The 23,394-nt window shown below is 46.5% G+C and overlaps 1 protein-coding gene across 2 annotated transcripts in view; it reads right to left on the bottom strand.

Moving 5' to 3' along the window:
* The window catches only part of STARD3 (StAR related lipid transfer domain containing 3), a 175,390-nt gene extending 154,026 nt beyond the window's left edge, over nucleotides 1-21,364 (bottom strand). The window contains exons 1-3 of one of the 2 annotated variants that reach the window (XM_077459488.1): nucleotides 21,149-21,364; nucleotides 16,442-16,707; nucleotides 13,627-13,704 (exon numbers count right to left, since the gene is read on the bottom strand). In XM_077459488.1, the coding sequence (XP_077315614.1) occupies nucleotides 13,627-13,704; nucleotides 16,442-16,657 (294 nt within the window). In that variant the 5' untranslated portion in view covers nucleotides 16,658-16,707; nucleotides 21,149-21,364. The remainder of the gene's footprint in view (nucleotides 1-13,626; nucleotides 13,705-16,441; nucleotides 16,708-21,148) is intronic. The other variant, XM_077459487.1, reaches the window with a different exon arrangement.
* Between the last annotated feature and the right edge of the window lie 2,030 nt (nucleotides 21,365-23,394).

The raw sequence follows: 23,394 nt of genomic DNA, 5'->3' as shown, positions 1-23,394 counted from the left end.
GTTACCAGTAAAATCCTTTTCTTGGAGTACATTACAGAAACACAGAGCCATAGTATTAACTATATGGGTATATAGACACCTTCAGGTGATGGGACACTGGCACACCCAAGACAGGACGTTCACTCCCTATATAACCCCCTCCTCCTATCCAGGAGTACCTCAGTTTTTGTAGCAAAGCAATATATACAAATCCAAAAAGAGGGGCGGGACCTCTGTGTGCCACGATATACTCCAAGAAAAGGATTTTACAGGCAAGCTGTTATAAAAATCCTATTTTCTTTATCGTACATCACGGGACGCAGAGCCACGGTATTAACTATATGGGACGTCCCATAGCAATGCTATTTGAGGGGAGGGAGACAACATGCAGGGTGCCCACAGACTTGAGGACCTATACTGCTGCCTGCAGCACACTGTGCCCAAAGGCGATATCCTCGTGCCTTTTTACCTCCACCTGATAAAACCTGGTGAATGTATGTACTGAAGACAAAGTTTCGGCCTTACAGATCTAAGCCATGGAGGCCTGGTGATGCACTGCCCAAGAAGCACTAATTGCTCTGGTAGAGTGCACCTTGATTTGGAAAGGTGGAATCTTACCTTTTAAACCATAAGCCTGAATTACAACTTGCCGAATCCACTTAGAAATAGTGGATTTCAAAGCTGCTTGTCCTTTCCTAGGACTTTCTGGCAGCACAAATAAGACATTAATCTTCCGGATCTGAGCAGTCGTCTCTAAATAGACCTTGACCTCTCTCACCACATCAAGACAATGTAGCGACTTCTCTTCCCTAGAACATGGTTTTGGAAAAAACAATGGTAGGACAATATCTTGGTTCAGGTGAAACCCTGAGACCACTTTAGGCAAAAAAACTTGGACCAGGACGCAACACGACCCTGTCCTCGTGAATAATCAAATATGGCTCTTTACAAGAAAGAGCAGCCGATTCCAAAACCCTCTTTGCTGAGGATATAGCAGCCAAGAATACTAACTTCCTTGTCAGAAGGACAAAGGGAGTATGCTGTATCGGTTCAAAAGCCTGTTTTTGCAACACTGACAAAACCAAGTTCAAGTCCCAAGGTTTCAAAGGTGATCTAACTGGCGGACCAGGTAAAAGAATGCAAAGCAAGCGGTCTTTGAAATAAGACCGATAAGGCTGGGACTTGGCCCTTAATAGTACTCAAGGCCAGCTTCATCTCTACCACTAATTGTAGAAAGGCAAGAATTCGGCCTATACTATACCGACTGTACCAACCCTTGGACTCACACCAGGAAATATAAGCCCTCCAGACTCTTAGCCCTTGTACACACGGTCGGACATTCTGACAACCAAATCCGTTGGATTTTGTCCGAAACTGTTGCATACACACGGTCGGACAAAGTTGTCGGAAAATCCGATTGTACATAACGTGATGACGTTATTTCGTTACGACGGGACTACGTTCAGGCTAGTAGCCAATAGCTTTGGTCTAGGAATTTGATCTGAGCATGCGTGGCACTTTGTCCATCGGAGTAGGCTGCACATGATCGGAGTATGTCCGATCGGAGCATGTTGTCGGAAAATTTTACCAACAAGTTGGAAAACTTGGTCCGTCGGATATTCAGACGGAAACAGTCCAATGGAGACCACACACAGTTGGATTATCCGACAATACGGTCCGATCGGACACATTCCTTCAGAATCTCCGACCATGTGTACAAGGGCTAATACATGATTATGGAAGCTGGCTTCCTTGTATCAATCAAGGTAGAGATAACCCAGATAGCCCACGTTTCTTCAGAACGTGGGTCTCAATAGCCAAGCCGTTAAATGTAGTTTTAATTTAGAGTTTGTTAGGTAGGATGGAATATCAGCCCATGTGAGAGTAGGTCTGGACGTAGTGGAAGGGACCATGGATCCCCTACCGCCATCTTTACAATTTCATATTTCATCTCTTATGGTGGTGATCTTTGCCTGAGGCAAGGACATCGGAAGAAGACAATAGAGAAGACCGGGCCAGCGCTAGTAAAAGAGGGGGCAGAAGAGTAGAAGATAGCAGAGGAGCCCGGCAGAAGAAGCCGGAGGGCGGGAGAAGAGGCTGGACAGGGCGGAGATTTCGGAAGAGACTCCCAGAGCGGCTTAATAAATGACTTTAAAAACTGGTCTAGTGTGTTTTTTTTATTGACGCTTCCCCCCCCCAGGTAAATGGGTAGGGGTATGATGTACCCCATACTCATTCACATAGGGCGGGGGACCGGGATCTGGAGCCCCCTTATTAAAAGGGGGCTCCCGGATTCCGATAAGCCCCCCGCCCGCAGACCCCAACAACCAATGGCCAGGGTTGTCAGGAAGAGGCCCTTGTCCCCATCAACATGGGGGAGCTGAATGCATGGCTAAAGACCTGGTGTAGGGAGGAGGGATTGGGGTTTCTAGAGCACTGGGCTGACTTTTCATTGGGGTGCAACCTATATGCTAAATACGGTTTTCACTTGAATGGAAGGGGGGTCTGCTGTGCTACGGGAGAGGTTTATGGGAAGGCTGGAGGAGTATTTAAAATAAGATTGAGGGGGGAGGGTGAACTAGAATTCCATCTGGCAGACAGGTCAGTTAGGGGTCAGACATTAATGGGGGTGGAATGGGGATAGATGGGAGGAGGGTGATGGCAGGTGACAAGAAAGATCCCATGTTGCAAACAGCCATTGGAAAATTTAGTGCCATTTGTACTTATACAAATTATATGAAAAACACCAGAGCAAAATGTAATAATGCATTAAAGTGTTGGTTCACCAATGCCAGAAGTCTGCCAAGTAAAACAGGCGAGTTGGAAGCTCTGGTGCATGAGGAGAGCTATGATGTAATCGCTATTGCTGCAACTTGCTTCAATCCTCACATGACTGGGCTATTAATATTCCTGGCTATGCACTCTTTCAGAGAGACAGGGTGAAATGGAAAGGTGGCGGGGTCTGTCTCTATGTGAGAAGTGAACTCAAAACAAGTGTGAAAGAGGACCTGGTTGATGGAGAGTGTGATGAGTCTGAAGCACTATGGGTGGAACTGCATATAGATATGTGTAGTTCAAATTTAATCATTGGAGTTTGTTATAGACCACCCAATGTTAACGAGGAGGTGGAGACTCAGCTCCTTTGCCTAGATGGAAAGGGCTGCAAGGGCTGGGACGGTGATAATAATGGGGGAATTTAACTACCCAGAAATTGACTGGAGTAATGGCACTGCTGGGACAAAGGGCAAAAATGTATAAACCTATTACAGGACAATTTTATGGTCCAGTTTATTGAGGGCCCCAATGAAGCTCCGTTGGACCTGGTAATCTCAAACCAACCATTACCAATGTTCAGATAAAGGAACGCCTGGGTAGCAGTGATCATAACATGATTTCATGTGATGTTAGCTGTAAGCAAGACGTACATACGGGAAAGATAAAAACACTTAAAAAAATTTCCAAGGATGAGGGCTGCTCTCCAGGACTTAGACTGGGAGGGAATATTGACACCAATAAACACAGTACAGAAATGTGAATTCTTCAAAAAGAGTGTTGGGACCTCACTGCAAAGTATATTCCCATGGGCAATACATTTAAAAGGCTAAAAATAAAAAGTTAAAAAAGCTATAAATAATAAGAAAAGAGCTTTTAAAAATATAAAAATGAAGGAACACTAGTGTCGCTTCAATGTTACAAGGAATTTAACAGAATATGTAAAAAGAAATCAAGGATGCAAAAATTCAAAACGAACGACAGATTGCAAAAGATAGTAGGACAAACCCCCAAAAAAATTCTTCAAATATACTGTATTAATAGTAAAAAAGGTCAGGTCTGAGCACGTAGGCCCTTTACAAAAGAATCTAGAGTGGGTGACTGGAGACAAAGAGAAGGCAAATGTATTAAATATTTTCTTCAGCTCTGTGTATACAAAAGAGCAGGGGGGAGTTCATGTCCATAATGGGGGGTGGTAGTGAGACAGCCCCGAATGATTCACAATGGCCCAAAAGTGAGATGGTCCAGAAATATTTAGACAGAATAAAGAAAGAAAGCACCTGGACTCTGTGGCATCCACCCACGGATCCTAAAAGAATTGAGCTCTGTAATTTCAAAGCCATTGTATCTGATTTTTAGGGACTCATTAATGACGGGAATAGTACCACTGGATTGGTGCAGAGCGAACGTGGTGCCTATATTTAAAAAGGGAGCAAAATCTTTACCAAGTAACTACAGACCTGTTAGTTTAAAGTGGTTGTAAACCCTTACAAACCACTTTGACCTACAGGTAAGCCTAGATTAAGGCTTACCTGTAGGTCCAAGAAATATCTCCTAAATCTATATGGTTTAGGAGATATTTGCCCGAAAACAGGCACCACTGTCTACGGCTCATGCGCCGTAGGCAACGACGGAGCTGCCGCGTGTGTCGGCTCCCGTGCGCATGCGCGGGAGTGACATCGCGGCTTCGCCAAATGACAGCGGCGGAGCTGCGAGACCCCACCAAGAAGATGAATGCGGCGGACTACAGGGGACAGCGGCGACTTCGCTGGCTCCTGTGTCAGGTAAGTGACACATAATGGACTATTATGCGATGCATAGTAGTCTATTATGCTTTGCCTTTGCAGGGAATGAAAGAGGAAGTAAACTCATCAGGGTTTACTTCCTCTTTAACTTCTATAGTTGGAAAGATACTGGAGAGTTTAATAAAATACCACATAGACAAGTTCTTGCTGAAAAAAAATAGAATTTTTTTGTACTCGTAAAATCCTTTTCTCTGTAATTCACCAACCGACACAGCTCCTCTCTGTAACAAGATGGGTTGTTAGCCCTATCACTAGGAGATACTAGGCAAAGTTGTAAAACAACACTTCAGAACTCTTAGTTCCGCCCAGGGGGGCGGTCTCTCAGGCTACAATCCCCCACACTCTGCACTAGCAGCCTCAGTACGTCAACAAGCAGTATAACGTAAAGAGAAAAAGGAGGGGCGGGTGCGGTTTTGGTCGGTGAATTACAGAGAAAAGGATTTTACGGCAAGTACAAAAAATCCTATTTTCTCTTATATTCACCGACCGACAGCTCCTCTCTGTAACTAAATGGGATGTCCCCAAGCAGTGCCAAACAAGGGGTCGGAAAAAAACAGCATAAAACTTCATCCACCATGGCAAGTGAGAACTAGCGAAACTATACCCACACAAAAAAACAGCAGTGCATGAAACCATGCACAACAGGGTAGCCTCAACAGGAGTGAACCCCAAGACCGCAGTGATGCGGAAGTAATGCAAACAGTGCATTAATGTTTTGATCGAAAAACCAGGAAAAAAACACGGATTGCATAGTCAATTGCAACTACACGGCTGCCTACTAAACTTTGCGGCCAAAACAGGCATCAGCCGATGCACGGACATCTACCTTGTAGAACTTAGTAAACATATGGACAGACGACCAGGTTGCCACTTTACACACCTGAGCGACAGACGCTTGGTGTAGGAAGGCCCAAGACGTTCCTATTGCCCTTGTGGAGTGGGCCGTGACCGGAAAGGGTGGCACCTGCCCCTTCAAGGCGTGGGCTTGTACTACAATCTGTCTGATCCACCTGGAAATGGTGGCCAACGAGGCCTTTCTTTGGACCAGCCACTGGAACAAACAGCGAGTCTGGACTTCCGAAAGGGAGCCGTGGCAGACAAATACACCTTCAGAGCCCTAACCACATCTAGAGTGTGAAGGGCCACCTCCTTAAGGTGCTTCAGCTTAGGACACAGAGAAAGTAATACAATGTCCTCATTGATATGAAAAGCCGAGACCACTTTCGGTAGACAGGATGGTTGCGGACGCAAAACCACCTTATCCCTGTGGATAACCAGATAGGGCGACTTGCAGGACAAGGCCACCAGTTCCGAAATCCTCCTGGCCGATGTGATGGCCACTAGGAAGACCACTTTCTGGGAAAGAGTCAACAAGGGAATCTCCCTGATATTTTCAAACAGCAGTCTTTGAAGCGCCCACAACACCAGGTTCAAATCCCAGGGGGGTAACGGTGGACACACCGGAGGGACTACGTGTCGTACCCCCTGGACAAAGGTACTCACTAAGGAGTGCGATGCCAAGGGTCATTGAAAAAAAGACAGCTAAGGCTGAAATTTTTGCTTTAATGGTGCTTAATGCCAATCTCTGGTCAACTCCTTGCTGGAGAAACAGCAGGATCCTGGATATGGCAAAGGAATACGGATGCCATCCTTTCTCCTCACACATGGAGATGTAAGCCTTCCAGGTACAATGGTATATCTTTCGAGAAGATTTCCACGCCCTCAACATAGTTGGAATCACCGAGTCCAGACCCCGGTTCCTCAACACCTGGCTCTCAATAGCCATGCCGTTAAAGCCAGCAATGGTAAAGCAGGATGGAGAATTGGACCTTGAGCTAGGAGGTCCTCTCGCAACGGCAGTCTCCAGGGAGCATCTGCCACCAGATGCACCAGGTCTGCGTACCAAGGACGCGGAGGCCAATCTGGGGCAACCAGTATTACTGGGATCCCCTTGGCTTCCACTCTGCGAAGCAGACATGGCAACAGTTTCAGTGGAGGAAAGGCGTAGATCAGCTGGTACGGATGCCATGGAGCCACCAGCGCGTCTGACGCGTCTGTCCACGGATCTCTTGTCCTGGACACGAATCTTGGCACCTTTCAATTGAGACAGGAGGCCAGTAGATCCACATCTGGTGTGCCCCACTTCAGGCACAGCAGCCTGAATAGCTCCGGATGCAATGCCCATTCTCCTGGGTCCAGCATCTGTCGACTCAGATAGTCTGCCTGCCAGTTCTCCACTCCCGGGATGTAAATGGCCGACAGGGCCGGTACGTGTCGCTCTGCCCACTGAAGTATGCGAGTGACCTCCTGTGCAGCGGCTGAGCTTCTTGTTCCCCCTTGGTGATTGAAGTACGCCACAGCCGTGGCGTTGTCTGACTGTATCCTGATCGGACGCCCTTGAAGCCTCATCGACCATGTGTGGAGACACAGCCTGATCGCTCTCAATTCGAGCAGATTGATCGGCAACTTGGATTCTTACGTCGACCAGAGGCCCTGAGCCAACTGAACCCCCATCACTCCACCCCAGCCGGATAGACTGGTGTACGTTGTGATCACCGTTCATTTCAGAGGAAGGAACAACTTTCCGGACTGAATCACCGGGGACCCCAACCACCAGATTAGTGAGTCCCCTGACTGCCTGGCTCACCTGGATCTCTCGATCCAGGGACAGCTGAGATTTGTCCCATTTTGACAAGATCTCCTTCTGCAGAACTCTGGTGTGGAACTGGGCGTAAGGTACTGCCTCGGAGGCGGCTACCATGAGTCCCAGTACTCGCATGCAAAAGCAGAGCGACGACCACTTTCGGGTCATCAGTAGTTTGACAGCGGATCTGAGAGTCTGCAATTTGTCTGAAGGAAGAAACACTCTCGCTTCCCTGGAGTCCAACAGTAAGCCTAGGTACTCCAGAAGCTGGGTCGGCATATAAGCACCAACTTCTTTAGGTTCAACAGCCACCCAAATTCTTGCAGGGTCTGCATGGTGATCGCCACATCCTACTCTATTTCTGGAGGCGGAAGATGCTCTCAGTAGGAGATCGTCTAGATATCCCACGATCGCGATCCCACGTTGTCTCAGCAATGCCAAAACTGGAGCCAGTACCTTGGTAAAGACTTCGGGGGCTGATGCCAGGCCAAAGGGAAGAGCCACAAACTGGTAATGGGCTTCCCCGACTGCAAAACGCAGAAACATTTGATGCCGAAGGCATATGGGTATGTGCAGGTATGCATCCTGGATGTCTAAGGACGCCAGGGAGTCCCCTTGATGGAGCGCAGCGACTACTGAGCAAACTGATTCCATTCTGAACCTCTGCACTTTTACAAAGTCCAAGATTGGACTACCCCTTCCTTCTTGGGAACCACAAACAGATTCGAGTAGAACCCCTGGAAGCGTTCCAAGTCCGGAACCGGTACAATCACCCCGCGATTCAGCAAATCCCTTACTGCCCTCAACAGGGCCTCCCGGCGAACCGGGAATATGGGTATGCTGGAGGGGAAAAATCTGTTTAGCGGCCGAGAGAAACACTATCTTGTAGCCTGTGGAAATCAGATCGCAGACCCATTGGTTGGATAACCGGGAGGACCACCGGGCTGCAAACTCTCGAATGGCGACCCCCCACCCGAGACATGGGTGGGGGCAAACCTTCATGCGGTAGCACTTTTGTTCGCAGGCTTATTAGGCTTGCGGTTCCAGGGACATTTTTGACCGTCCGTGGGCGTCCTGTCAGGCTGGGGACATTTTGTCTAAGCTCCTGTCGGACGAAAAAGCCGTTTGTGAGTAGAAAAAGAGGGCCCTTGCCTACGGCGTGGCTCCTTAGCTTTCCTGGCCTGTGGGAGCAGTGTACTCTTACCACCTGTGGCATTTTTAATAACGTCATCTAGCGAGGCTCCAAAGAGCCGGTCACCAAGGAAAGGAAGATCCGTCAGGGCTTTTTTGGATGCCTGGTCAGCAGACCAGCATTTTAGCCAAATGAGGTCGCCTCAGCACCACAGCTGACACTGAAGCCCTGGATAAAAGGGGGGGGGGGGGGGGGGGGGGGAGTATCCAGGGCCACGTCACAGAGCCTTGAACTAGTTGGTCTGCTAGTTCCCCGCAGACAGGGGAAGCCTGTTGCTCTCCCAATTTGCGGTGCAAAAGTTTTGCCCACTCAGTCAGTTTCTGCGACACAAGTGCGGATGCCGGTACAGGTCGCACGGCTGACCCCACAACCGTAAACAAGGAATGAGCCACCGCCTTGGCCTTCCTATCTGTGGGATCCTTGAATGCAGGAGTCCCCTCAACCGGGATCGTGGTTACTTTATTTAACCTGGATACTGGGGGGTCCACGACCGGAGGAGCTGACCATTTCTTGAGAAGGCTTTCCTCAAGGGGTAACGCACCGCCATGTATTTGGGGGGGAACGAAAAGGTCCGTTGCGGGCGACCCCATTCCTTGTAAATGAACTTGTCAAAATAAGTCAGATACGGGAATACCTTAGGTGAATGCTGGCTTGCGGGACCCAAAAGGGACCGGTACATCAGCAGAGGGATCCGCCGGCTCCTGAATCTTCAGGGTATCACGCCCAGCTGTGATAAGTGCTCCAACAAGCGCTTTGTCACGCCCGGACGGGGACTCATCCTCACTATCCGAACGGTCCAGGTCAGCGTCGTCTGCAAGACAGAGCAGGGGTCACCAGCCTCAGCAGGACCCGAGTCTGCGTCAGAGCTCTCCCCAGAGGACGGGGGGGGGGGCAGGGTCACTTTTTAGCACCTTTCTTTCCACGCACCGCCTCCATCTTGGCAACAAACGAATTGAGGACCACCGTCAGGGTGTCCATGGGGACTGCGCCATCCGCAGGTGACCCGGTTGCAATTGCCTGGATTTCGGGGGAAAAAAAAACACCAGTTTCTGAAGCCATGCTGACCCTACCCTGTCTGCCAACCGAAGGGGACTTAGGACAGTGACAGTCCCACCCTCCTTGCTGCCGCTGACTGAGGGGTTCTAACCTGCCGGACTCACCACCCTGAGGAATTGCGCGCTGTTTACAGCAGTGCCTGTAGACCCCTAGCACTCAGATGCAGAGGAACCAAAGCTGTGGCAGTCCTTCAGAACGATCGGTGAACGATCGCTGAGCAATCTGAAAAACGTGCTCAGACTACACAGAAGGCTGTCCAGCGCTCTGTAATGACAAACAGGAAGCTGAGGCACATGAAGCTGCTGCTAGAGCACAAAAACGTGGTCCAGCTTCAAGAAAATGGCCGCCAGTGTCCTGAATAGGGAATCACCGGGAAAATGGCCTCTTGAAGCCCAGAAGCATGCTGTCCTTTGCCCACACTGAAAATGACCGCCAGCCAGCGCCACGAGAGACAGAAACAAACATGTGGCAGAGACATAGCGCAGCACCGACACACAGGCAAACCTCACAGGCACCTCCCAGGAGTTTAAGCACTCAGGATCCAGGCACCCCCAGTCAGCCAGAACCCAGGTGAGAGCCCAGGGGCACACATACACTGCTCAGTACCCATGCACAGCCCGTGAGGTGGGGGAAGGAGGGGAGATAGGGATGGGGGAGGGAAGAGTGGGGGGTGTGGGGGCCCCCGAATCGACCTCCCAGGGAATGCCCTGCTGCTCAACCCTGCCGAGACAAGGAGAGTTGTACTTACCAGTCCTGAAGAGCTGGAAGACATTCCATTGTAGCTAACTCCTGATCAGTACTGGCAAGGTTACTGGCCCGGCATACTGTGACGCAGACATCAGTAGCCCGGTCATATGCATGCCCCGGAACATAAAAGCTCACCGACCACCTCTGGAGCTGAGGTATTTTGTGGCCTGTCGAGCCGTAGCTGTGACCTGCACATGCTTGATGGCTGGACTGGGGAGATTACAAGGAAAGGATCATTCATCTTGCGCAAAAAGCCAAGCTTCTGCATAAAAAAAAATAAATAAAAAAAACACGGACCTATGGGCCCGCAGGGTTCCTAGGTCTATCTCCTTCACTAGACAAAAACTGAGGCTGCTAGTGCAGAGTGTGGGGGATTGTAGCCTGAGGGACCACCCCCCTGGGCGGAACTAAGAGTTCTGAAGTGTTGTATTATAACTTTGCCTAGTATCTCCTAGTGATAGGGCTAACAAACCATTTTGTTACAGAGAGGAGCTGTGTCGGTCTGTGAATATAAAAGAGTAAAACATTTTAGGAAGAGACAGCATGGATTCATGAAAGACGGAAGTTGCCAGAAAAGCCTGATTTCTTTTTATGAAGAAGTAAAACCTTGGCCAGAAGGGTAGCAATGTACATGGTATACTTGGATTTTGCAAAAGCGTTCGATACAGTTCCGCACACGCGGCTCATGTGTAAGGTAAAGTCTACAGGCCTGGAAATATCAGTTTGTAAATGGATAGAAAACTGGCTAAAAGACAGAATTCAGAGAGTAATGGTTAATGATTCTTACTCTGAATAGTCTAAGGCAGGGGTCTCAAACTGGTGGTCCTCCAGCTGTTGCAAAACTACAAGTCCCATCATGCCTCTGCCTGCGGGAGTCATGCTTTTAACCGTCATCCTTGCAATGCCTCATGGGACTTGTAGTTTTGAAACAGCTGGAGGGCCACCAGTTTGAGACCCCTGGTCTAAGGTTATCAGTGGTTGGATCCTTACTTTTTAATATCTTTATAAATGATATTGGGTCTGGGATCAAAAGTAAAATTTCTGTCTTTGCAGATGACACCAAGCTATGCAGTGGAATAACGTCCTGACAGGATGTCTCCAATTTACAAGCCAACCTTAATGCGCTGTCTAATTGGGCGACTATGTGGCAGATAAGGTTTAATGTTGAGAAATGTAAAGTTATGCACTTGGGGGCTAAGAATATGCATGCATACTACATACTAGGGGGAGTACAACTGGAGGATCCATAGTGGAGAAGGATCTTGGGGTTTTGGTAGATCATAAGCTCAATAGTAGTATGAAATGCCAAGCTGCGGTTTCCAAAGCGAGAAAAGCCCTTTCTTGTATTAAGAGAGGTATCATTTTGCCCCTGAACAAATAATTAGTAAGACCTCACCTGGAATATGCAATTCAGGTTTGGGCACCAGTTCTCAAAAAGGATATCGGGGAACTGGAGAAAGTGCAGAGAAGGGCAACCAAACTGATAAGAGGCATGGAGGAGCTCAGCTATGAGGAAAGATTAGAGGAATTGAATTTATTCACTCTTGAAAAGAGGAGATTAAAGGGGTTGTAAAGCTAAAAAAAAAAAAAAAAAACTGTTGGCAATATCTGATCTATATGCTATATAGATCATGAATATAGCTGTTATTTCTGCCAACGTTTTTTTATTTACCTGTTAGATAAATAGGCTTTATCAGCACTTCCTCCTTTCCTCCCTGTATGTTCTCCTCAACTTCCGGGTTTTTGAGCGTGCTCCATGGAGCAACGTCACAGCTTTAAAGGAAGGCTCCCCTGTCTCCCGTGCCTGTGAATGCACAGAGTCTACCCGCAGGGATGTAGTCCCAAGGGAGGGGGCGAGCTAGCTCACTAACCCCCAGGGCTCGGATGATGGGGGCAAGCTTCTAGAGGAGGAACAGGAAGTTGAAAATTCACATACAGAAAAAAAGCATTTACAAAGGAAAACGAAGGAAAAGGTAAGTGAACCAACAGTACACTACCTTAAAGGAACATAATTAGAAAAAAAAAAAAAAACAACCTTTAGTATCACTTTAAGGGGGGATATGATCAACATGTTCAAATATATAAGGGCTCCATATAGTGAACTTGGTGTTGAGTTATTCACTTTAAAGTCATCACAGAGGACACAGGGGCGCTCTTTATGTCTAGAGGAAAAGAGATTTAATCTCCAAATATGGAAAGGTTTCTTCACAGTAAGAGCTGTGAAAATGTGGACTCTCTACAGAGGTGGTTCTAGGCAGCTCAGTAAATTGCTTTAAGAAAGGCCTGGATACTTTCCTAAATGTACATAATATAACTGGGTACTAACATTTATAGGTAAAGTTGATCCAGGGAAAATCCGATTGCCTCTTGGGGGATCAGGAAGGAATTTTTTCCCCTGCTGTAGTAAATTCGATCATGCTCTGCTGTTTTTTTTTGTCTTCCTCTCTTTTAACTGTGGAGTATATTCTCTGTGGAGAATTGGGTATATTGGATTATACGATTAGTTATTTTATTTATTTTTATGGTTGAACTGGATGGACTTGTGTCTTTTTTCAACCTAACTATGTAACCTTGTGCAAGGTGACTGGCCTTGTATCCACCCCCATCCTGTAGTTTTCTAGTTAGCTTGTAGTGGGAGGATCTGCTTGGTCCTTACAGCTCTGACCTCTGCACAGGCTATGTGCAACACAGTGATATCACTGCTAGTTTTACAAGGTAATAAACTAGGTTTGCAAAGGAATTTGGTACATGCAAATAGATTTTTTTTTTTTTATTATTTGTGGCCATTGAAGAATATACGAGACGTTTTTAACCTGAAGGTTTTCCCTCAAAATGTGTTTGCTGATGTTGTATTTCAGAAAATCCTAGGAGTGTGGAGCTGTTATTGACAAGAGTAACACAGAAAACAGAAATAAAATCAAACTGGTCCTGCCTGTTAGAGACATAGCATCGCCATAAACTGCAGGCAATTTTTTTTTTAAACGATTGCACTTTCCCTGCGGTCGTTTGGAATACTTGCAATTCGATATAAACAATGCCAAGTGCAGTTATCTGCACCGGTAAAATGACATATGGCAGCGTGACAAGGTACATGTACATATAGATTATGTCAGTCACCCCCAGAAGCTTTCCTGCCTTCAGGATGCAGAGCATCAAATTGAGATCGAGTTGTAGGTCATTAGTAAGAAAGATTCCTTGTGACCAGCTGTTTTCACCCACTCCTTGTGAATGACAATTTGTCCACTCCCCACAGAGCAATGTTGCAGCTTGGAAAATAAAACTGAACTACAGGAGGTGCAGGATACAGGGATCAAACCTAGGAAAATGTATAGTGAACAATGGCATACCCAGACAAAAAGGCAGAGAATATTAGCTTACAAAGAAATTAAGTAGAGCATGTTGGCTACTGTCTGAAAAACATAAAAACTTACAAATATGTCAAAGAATGAGGTGCTGAACTTGTAGTAGATAATTTCATTTTCCAGGTTCTTCTCAATCCCATTATTAGTCTGTGGAAAACAAATAACTGTCAATACACAATGATCACTGAAACATGTAAAAACATTATGTAGTTAACACAATCACATGTTATTTTTAGGCTAGGTTCACACTTGTGCAGCTCTGTAGGCCGTGGTATGTGCAGGCATGGCAGCCTATAATGAGCAGCTGTGCATCTTTAAAACATAGAGAAAAGGTCCCTGCAGCTTTTCTGAAAAAGCGACCTGCATGGAAAGTGCAAGTACAGTTCGGTTTCCAGTGAAGGAAAACCATGCTGTGGTTTCTAGTGCATGGGGGGGATGCCATTGGGATTAATGACACTTCCACACATCTAAACTGCCGCACGTTTTTGCCTACAGGTGCGGTCCCGCAGCGCCAATGAGCCACACAAGTGCGAACCTAGCTTTAATCACTTTAACCACAAAGAAAACCGTAAATTTACAGAGAAGCAAACATTGTACCCATTCCCTTTCATCAGGGAGAGGCAGCAACACCCATAGCTGCATGTATACAGGTATATGGGCAGCAGTGTCCTTGGGCACTGAACTGTGGGGCCAATACACCCCCTAAATAGAAAACACTGAGCAGGCGACAGGTACTTTTATGGCGACACCAGAACTGTACTTGATTGGCTGTATGCCAAGCCCAGAAATACTCCAAGCTGAGAGTTTCCGGGTTGAGACTCAGCACAGATCCAGGAGTGTATGTTCCCCAATGTGCTCCCATTCGCAACCCTGACAGCATTAGTTGTGGTCTCAACGTTTCACGCGGAGCAGGAGAACCCAGGAAATGCTGGGGGGGGGGGGGTTATGAGCACATTTACCAAGTCACATAAGAGTAATCGGGTGGCTCTACAGCCGCCCAAAACACTTTTACAGTATAGCCCTGATCCTGATGAGAAAAACAGAAACAAGATAAAAGCTACTGCAGCAGTGAGCTGGTTTTACCCTGATTAGGCTACAGGTCAAAAGTGCTAAAGAAGTTAAATCGATTCTAAATACAAAAACAGGAATGTTATATATTGCAGCTTAGCTATATTGGCTGCATTCATTTTCTCTTAAAATACTTGTTTTCCTTTACCTTTCACCTGGTAATCTCTCCAACTTTCTTTACCTAAGCTGTCCAGAAAAAAAAATTCATTATAAAGATGATACAAACCATTTAACACTAAGGCTACGTTCATACTGGGAGGGCATTAGCGGTAAAGCGCCACTAATTTTAGCGGCAATTTACCGTTGTTATAGCGGCACTTTTCAGCTGCTAGCGGGGAGCTTTTAACCCCACTAGCGCCTGAATAAAGGGTTAAAAGTGACCGCAAAGTGTGGCTGTGCTTTGGCAGTGGTGCCCATTGATTTCAATGGCAGAAGCAGTGGAGGAGCAGTGTATAAACCGCTTCCACACCGCCTGAAAGATGCTGCTTGCAGGACTTTTTCGGATGTCCAGCAAGCGCACCGCCCCAGTGTGAAAGCACTCAGGCTCTCACAGTGGTGCTGCAAGGGGAGACGTATTTCAGGCCCAAATATTAGCCCAAAAGCACCTGAAAAACGCCCCAGTGTGAAAGTGGCCTAACAGGGGTGCTTTTATAAGCCAGTTTTTATTCATATGTTTAAACCTTTATCCCAAAAGGAAAAAATCTGTTGCTAGAACTGCTGCCCTGTCCCCAGATTAACAATGCTGGTGTCTACATTGCTTCTCCAAAGATACAGTGGAGGATTAAGCATAGTCACTCCAAGGGCTCATTTCCACAGGCATACCAAAACGTACAGCTAAGCCCCCATGAAATGCACAGGTATTCTGTGCATTCACATGCAGGCAGTCCCACTCATTTCTGCTGAGACACAGGAGCTGGTCCCAATCTTACAGTCATGCTGGTGCATTTCACTGAATCTAAGCATTCAGTCCATGCAGCTGCTGTACCCCAAGACATGAATGGGACTGCCTGCACACAGACATATGAAACACCTGTGCATCCCATTCAGGCAAAATGGCCCTTCGTATAGGTGTATGAATAGGTACACCCATGTAAATGAGGCCTATAACAAGAGATGCATTAATTGCTAATAAAAAATAAATAAATAAAAAGTAAAAAACGATTGCTGCAGCCACCACATCCAAGGATTGATAAGCTGCAACATGTTAGATTTTTGTTTGAGGTACTATTACAGATAGCTAGTAATCTTTGCCCAAGCTTTATTAGTAAGCTCAGAACCATTATGTTTATGGATATATATCCTACTAATAAGTATGCGTGATGCATTTTAATAATAGGTTTACTTTAAAGATGCTCCTGACTTCTAGGCTGAACAGCTACAGAATACAGCAATAATCTGTCCAACCCCCATATAACATGATAAATAAGCCCTATTCCTACACCAGTAGGAAGGGAGCTTCCAATCTAAGCGTTTCATATAGTTTATTATTTTTTTTATTTTCTGACAGATGAGTTATCACCATCTGCTCCTGGCCCTAGAGAGATTGATATTTTTCATGTTTGAATAGCAAAAACATAGGAGTTTGATAATCGAATGCAGAATACGAATCCATTGTATTGCTTGATAAGCAAGTTACTACTGATTTCACATCCAGCCTCAGGGGACTTGTAGTTTATTACAGTTATTTATTATAGTTAATACAAGCTTATTATCATATACAGGCAAGAGGTAATATAAACAATGCATTGCCCAATCCCACACAATTATAACTCTATAGGACAGTGTACAAAACTGACACATTATTATTTGTACTCACATTGAGCTCAATGATCCATAAAAGAGAGATGAAGAGAAGGTCAAATGTGACAAAAAGGCAGAACGTCCGACGAACATCAGAAATGGTCCTGCGCTGTTCTGGGGGTAGAAAAAACTGAGGTGACAGGCTTTGGCTTAGTGATGAATTGATGGAGGCAATAGCTGGAAGACTTCGTTCCAGATCAGACTGAAGATCACCTGGTAGTTTACTCATCATGGAAAGTGGAGGGAAATTTCAAGATAAGAAAAAAGGGGTCACCAATCCATCTGTCAGGAAGAAAGAGGGGTATACACATATTCAAACCGTTAACACAGTCACAGACTTACCTCCTTCTCATATGTTACCAGCAACATTTACTCCTGACTGTAATATGTATAATTGGCTAGTAGTAGTCACATTAAACTGTTCTTATTCTGCAATGCTGAAAATGTTTAGCTGCCTATCTAAGCAGCGTCTTCAGTTTTATTAAGTACCAGAACATACCCCAGCATTAAGGCCCCTTTCCCACTGGGGCATCGGCGGTAAAGTGCCCCTATTTTTAGCGGGGCTTTACCGTAGTTTTTGCAGGGGTTTTCGGCCGCTAGCAGGACACTTTTGACCCCCGCTAGCAACTGAAAAAGAGTTAAAACTACCCGCAAAGCACCGCTGCTGTGGCGCTTTGCTGGCAGTTTGGTAGCAATGCCCATTCATTTTAATGGGTAGGAGCGGAATATACACCACTCCAGAGATGCTGCTTGCAGGAGTTTTTTTAACATCCTGCCAGCACATCGCCTTAGTGTAAAAGCCCTCCGGCTTTCACAATGAGACTGCAGGGCAGCCGTTTTCCAGTCACTTTACGGGTGCCATTTTTAGCCCAAAAGCACTTGAAAAATGCCTCAGTGTGAAAGGGGTCGTATAGCAGGGATATGCAATTAGCGGACCTCCAGCTGTTGCAGAACTACAAGTCCCATGAGGCATAGCAAGACTCTGACAGCCACAATCATGACACACAAAGACTTGTTTTTTTGCAACAGCTGGAGGTTCACTAATTGCATATCCCTGATTTATAGCTTCCTAGAAAATCAAACAAAATGTTGTCCACATTATTAGAGCTGCACAATTAATCGTTAAGAATCGCTATTGTGATTTTTTTCCCCATTGCGATCTTTCTATGCAGAGAATTCTCTCTGCTCTGCTAAAGAAAGGGGGAAAAAAAGCAGGCAGTCTGCCAAGAATCACAATATTTTTTTGCAGTGGAACTTAAGTATAAACATTGTAACAATTTGTCCTTTCAACCAAAGGAATGGACTTTGGTGTGTAAATGATGGAAGTTTAACCGCTTAAACGCTAAATATATATATGGCTGAATGGAGGAAATGCCGTGTAAACAGCATTTCTCCATTCTGCCTAGCAACTAGTGACGCTGATCTCTGCTCCATGTGATTGGAGCAGAGATCAGTGTTCACTAAATGAAAGCCCAACCCCCCCCACAGTTAGTAACACACCCCTAGGAACATTTAACCCCTACACTGCCACCCACTGGTTAACCCCTTCACTGCCAGTGTCATTTACACAGGAATCACTGCATTTATATAGCAGTGATTACTGTATAAATGACAATGGTCCCAAAAATGTCCGATGGGTCCCCCACAATGTCGCAGTCACAATAAAAAACTCGCTGATTGCCGCCATTACTAGTAAAAAAAAAAAAAAAAAAAATTATTAATAAAAAATGCTATAAAACTATCCCTATTTTGTAAATGCTATAACTTTTCCGCAAACCAATCAATAATCGCTTATTGCGATTTTTTTTACCAAAAATATGTAGAAGAATACGTATCGGCCTAAACTGAGGGAAAAAAATGTTTTTTTATATATTTTTGGGGGGTATTTATAACAAGTAAAAAATAATGCGTTTTTTTCAAAATTGTCGCTCTATTTTTGTTTATAGCGCAAAAATTAAAAACCGCAGGGGTGATCAAATACCACCAAAAGAAAGCTCTATTTGTGGGAAAAAAAGGACATCAATTTTTTTTTGGGAGCCCTGTCGCACGACCGCGCAATTGTCAGTTAAAGCGACGCAGTGCCGAATCGCAAAAAGTGGTCTGGTCTTTGACCAGCAAAATGGTCCGGTCTGTAAGTGGTTAATGAATTAAAAAATAAAATAAACAGTAAAGTTAGCCCCATTTTTTTTTTTGTATAATGTGAAAGATTTTACGCCGCAAGAATCATGATCTTTTTATGCTAAGTAAAAAAATTGTGATTCTCATTACATTACACCTGTCATATCCCTTTCCTTCCATCATACCTTCCATTAGGCTGGATTCACACCTATGCATTTTTAATGCTTTTTGCATTTTGCAGATTTGCACTACAGAACGTGTTCCATAAGAAACCATTTTAAATGGACTATAGTGCAAATCTGCAAAATGCGCTAAAGATGCATAGGTGTGAATCCAGCCTTACACCCGTCATATCCCTTCCCCCCCCCATCATACCTTCCATTACATCTGTCATATCCATTTCCCTCCATCATACCTTCCATTACACCTGTCATATCCCTTTCCCCCCCATCATACCTTCCATTACACCCGTCATATCCCTTTCCCCCCCATCATACCTTCCATTACACCCGTCATATCCCTTTCCCCCCCATCATACCTTCCATTACACCTGTCATATCCCTCCCCCCCCCCCCCCCCCCATCATCATCATCATACCTTCCATTACACCTGTCATATCCCTTCCCCCCCCCCCCCCCCCATCATCATCATCATACCTTCCATTACACCTGTCATATCCCTTTCCCCCCCATCCTACCTTCCATTGCACCTGTCATATCCCTTTCCTTCCATCATACCTTCCATTACACCTGTCATATCCCTTTCTCCCCCCATCATACCTTTCATTATACCAGTCATATGCCTTTCCCCCCCATTATACCCGTCATATGCCTTCCCCCCCCCCCATCATACCTTCCATTATACCCGTCATATCCCTTTCCCCCATCATACCTTCCATTATAACCATCATATCCCTTTCCCTGCCCATCATACCTTCCATTATACCCGTCATATCCCTTTCCCCCCCCATCATACCTTCCATTGCACCTGTCATATACCTTTCCTTCCATTACACCTGTCATATCCCTCCCTCCCCCCCCCCCCCCCATCATATCCCTTTCCTTCCATCATACCTTCCATTACACCTGTCATATCCCTTTACCTCCATCATACCTTCCATTATACCCATCATATCTTCCATTGCACCTGTCATATACCTTTCCTTCCATTACACCTGTCATATCCCTCCCTCCCCTCCCCCCCCCCCCCATCATCATATCCCTTTCCTTCCATCATACCTTCCATTACACCTGTCATATCCCTTTCCCCCCTATCATACCTTCCATTATACCCATCATATCCCTTTCCCCCCATCATACTCTCCATTACACCTGTCAGATCCCTTCCCCCCCCCCCCCCCCCCCCATCATACTTTCCATTACACCCGTCATATCCCTTTCCCCCCATCATACTTTCCATTACACCAGTCATATCCCTTTCCTTCCATTATACCTGTCATATCCCTTTCCCTCCATCATACCTTCCATTACACTCATCATATCCCTTTCCCTCCATCATACCTTCCATTACACTCGTCATATCCCTTCCCCCCCATCATACCTTCCATTGCACCTGTCATATCCCTTCCCCCCCATCATACCTTCCATTGCACCTGTCATATCCCTTCCCCCCCCATCATACCTTCCATTATACCCATCATATCCCCCCCCATCATACCTTCCATTACACCTGTCATATCCCTTTCCTTCCATTACACCCGTCATATCCCTTTCCCTCCATCATACCTTCCATTACACCTGTCATATCCCTTCCCCCCCCCCCCCCCATCATACCTTCCACTATACCCATCATATCCCCCCCACACCCCAATCATACCTTCCATTACACCTGTCATATCCCTTCCCCCCCCATCATACCTTCCATTACACCTGTCATATCCCTTTCCTTCCATTACACCAGTCATATCCCTCCCCTCCATCATACCTTCCACTATACCCATCATATCCCCCCACCCCAATCATACCTTCCATTACACCTGTCATATCCCTTTCCTTCCATCATACCTTCCATTACACCTGTCATATCCCTTTCCTTCCATCATACCTTCCATTACACCTGTCATATCCCTTTCCTTCCATCATACCTTCCATTACACCTGTCATATCCCTTTCCCCCCAATCATACTTTCCATTACACCTGTCATATCCCTCCCCCCCCCCCCCATCATCATACCTTCCATTACACCTGGCATATCCCTTTCCCTCCATCATACCTTCCATTACACCTGGCATATCCCTTTCCTTCCATTACACCTGTCATATCCCTTATCCTCCATCATACCTTACACCTGTGATAATCTTTCTCTCCTCTTTATAACACAACCTGTCACCCCCCTGTCCTCCTTCGTGCCCGTGCCCCTCCCCAGTTCCAATTCCTGTAATAAATGCGGAATGAGTGACTTGTAGTGAATTAGTCCTTTGAGCCCGTACAGCAGGCACAGTCCAGTGTGAGGGGCTCGGCGCTCTCCAGGCTCGTACAATACATATCACACAGAGATAAGAGAGAACAAAGGAGTGTGTGCCGGCGAAGTAGCGGGAGGAGCGGAGCCCTGACCGCACATACAAAGACCTGTACCCCAACTTACACTATCACTATCTCCGCCGCTCGCACCACAACAACCCGGATGTAGGGAAGGCGGAAGCAGCTGCCGGATCACATGACGTGTAGGCGTGTCCTCTGGGCTGTACCCAGAAGTCATTGATTGGATGAGTTTTCTCCCCTGTTCTCCGAGTGTGCATGGTTCCGACTAGTTCCCGTACTGCACATTCACAGAGTCACTTCTGACGCTGGGCTCTAGCTTGCTCAGTGTGATCTTTCTAGATCCCATCCCACAGAATAACATTTTGCCTCCTAGTGGTCAGCTCATGTATAAGGGTGGGAACTAGACTACGAAGTGACCTTTTTTCATGATTACCATTAAAGAGGAAGTAAACCCTGATGAGTTTACTTCCTCTTTCATTCCCTGCAAAGACAAAGCATAATGGACTACTATGCATCGCATAGTAGCCCATTATGTGACACTTACCTGACACAGGAGCCAGCGAAGTCACCGCTGTCCCCTGTAGTCCGCCGCATCCATGTTCTCGGTGGGTCTCGCAGCTCCTCCGCTGTCATTTGGTGAAGCCGCGATGACATCACTCCCGCGCATGCGCGCGGGAGCCGAGACGTGCGGCATCTTCGTTATCGAGGATGCCATGCTCAGTGCGCCTGCGCGCCGCTGTCTACGGCGCATGCGCCGTAGACAAAGCGGTGCCCGTCTTCGGGCAAATATCTCCTAAACCGTATAGGTTTGGGAGATATTTCTTGGACCTACAGGTAAGCCTTAATCTAGGCTTACCTGTAGGTCAAAGTGGTTTGTAAGGGTTTACAACCACTTTAAAGAGGAAGTAAACCCTGATGAGTTTACTTCCTCTTTCATTCCCTGCAAAGGCAAAGCATAATGGACTACTATGCATCGCATAGTAGCCCATTATGTGTCACTTACCTGACACAGGAGCCAGCGAAGTCACCGCTGTCCCCTGTAGTCCGCCGCATCCATGTTCTCGGTGGGTCTCACAGCTCCGCCGCTGTAATTCGGCGAAGCCGCGATGACGTCACTCCTGCGCATGCGCGTGGGAGCCGAGACGCGCGGCATTGCACGGCATCTTCGTTATCGAGGATGCCACGCTCAGTACGCCTGCGCGCCGCTGTCTACGGCGCATGCGCCGTAGACAGTGGTGCCCGTCTTCAGGCAAATATCTCCTAAACCGTATTGGTTTGGGAGATATTTCTTGGACCTACAGGTAAGCCTTAATCTAGGCTTACCTGTAGGTCAAAGTGGTTTGTAAGGGTTTACAACCACTTTAAGGATGAGCTCAGGTGTTCACATGGTCCACGCGCGGAAGTCGGCGCAGCTCCGTGCTAATCACAGGCAGTGAAACATTGCCCCGATGAGTGGCTGCAGAGATCGGGCAATGTCTCACTGCCTGTGATTAGTGCAGCGCTGCGCCAACTCCCTGGTGGGCTCTGCACGTGGACCATGTGAACACGCCTGAACTCATCCCTAATTACCATACAGATCATATGGGAACTGGTTGCAACAAGTTCCTGTCCCGCAGACGGCCCTTGTCCTTTCTGAGGATGGGATCTAGCTTGCTCAGTGTGAGCTTCTTAGTTCCTATCCCTCAGATGGCCTTTTTTTGCCCCCTTGTGCTCAGGTTATTTATAGAGATGGGAGCTAGACAGTTCACAATGAAACTGCTAGATCCCATGCTGCCAGTGTTGCCAGCCATCAGTATTTTTACTGGCAGCCAGTAAAAAACAGACAGTTTTCTCCTGCCAGTAAAAGGAATAAGTTGCCAGTAAAAAATATCATTGTGATATTCGGCTTGGCCCAGAGCCAGCCGAGACCATTCGAGTCCCTGCTACATTGTGTTCAAGAGCTCTGGTGGAGGCAGTGCCCGAGCGTGTCATGTGATTTCATGGTGCAAGGGAGCCAAGCAGAGCGGCCAGAGCCTTGTGTGTGGGTCTGCAGGGCAGGAGAAGGGCAGGTTGGGAGCGGGACTGTCAGTGCTGTTTAGACTAGAGTGGACTGAAGGGAACAAGAGTCAAGTGTGTGTGTGTGTGTGTGTGTGTGTGTGTGTGTGTATTCTAATTTCTTGTCCTGAGTCCTATCCCTGAGCTACTTCCTATATTGAAAATAAAATAAGAAATATGTTTTTTTTGCCCTAATATCTACCTTAAAGAGGAAGTAAACCCTGATGGGTTTACTTCCTCTTTTTTTCCCTGCAAAGGTAAAGCATAATGGACTACTATGCATCGCATAGTAGCTCATTATGTGTCACTTACCTG

The sequence above is a fragment of the Lithobates pipiens genome, unplaced genomic scaffold, assembly GCF_037356315.1.
Source record: "Lithobates pipiens isolate NorthernLeopardFrog02 unplaced genomic scaffold, aLitPip1_a1.2 Scaffold_28, whole genome shotgun sequence".
In the NCBI taxonomy this organism is placed as follows: Eukaryota; Metazoa; Chordata; class Amphibia; order Anura; family Ranidae; genus Lithobates; species Lithobates pipiens.
The sequence above is the reverse complement of the archived record's forward strand: the minus strand, read 5'-3'. Positions and strand labels throughout refer to the sequence as shown.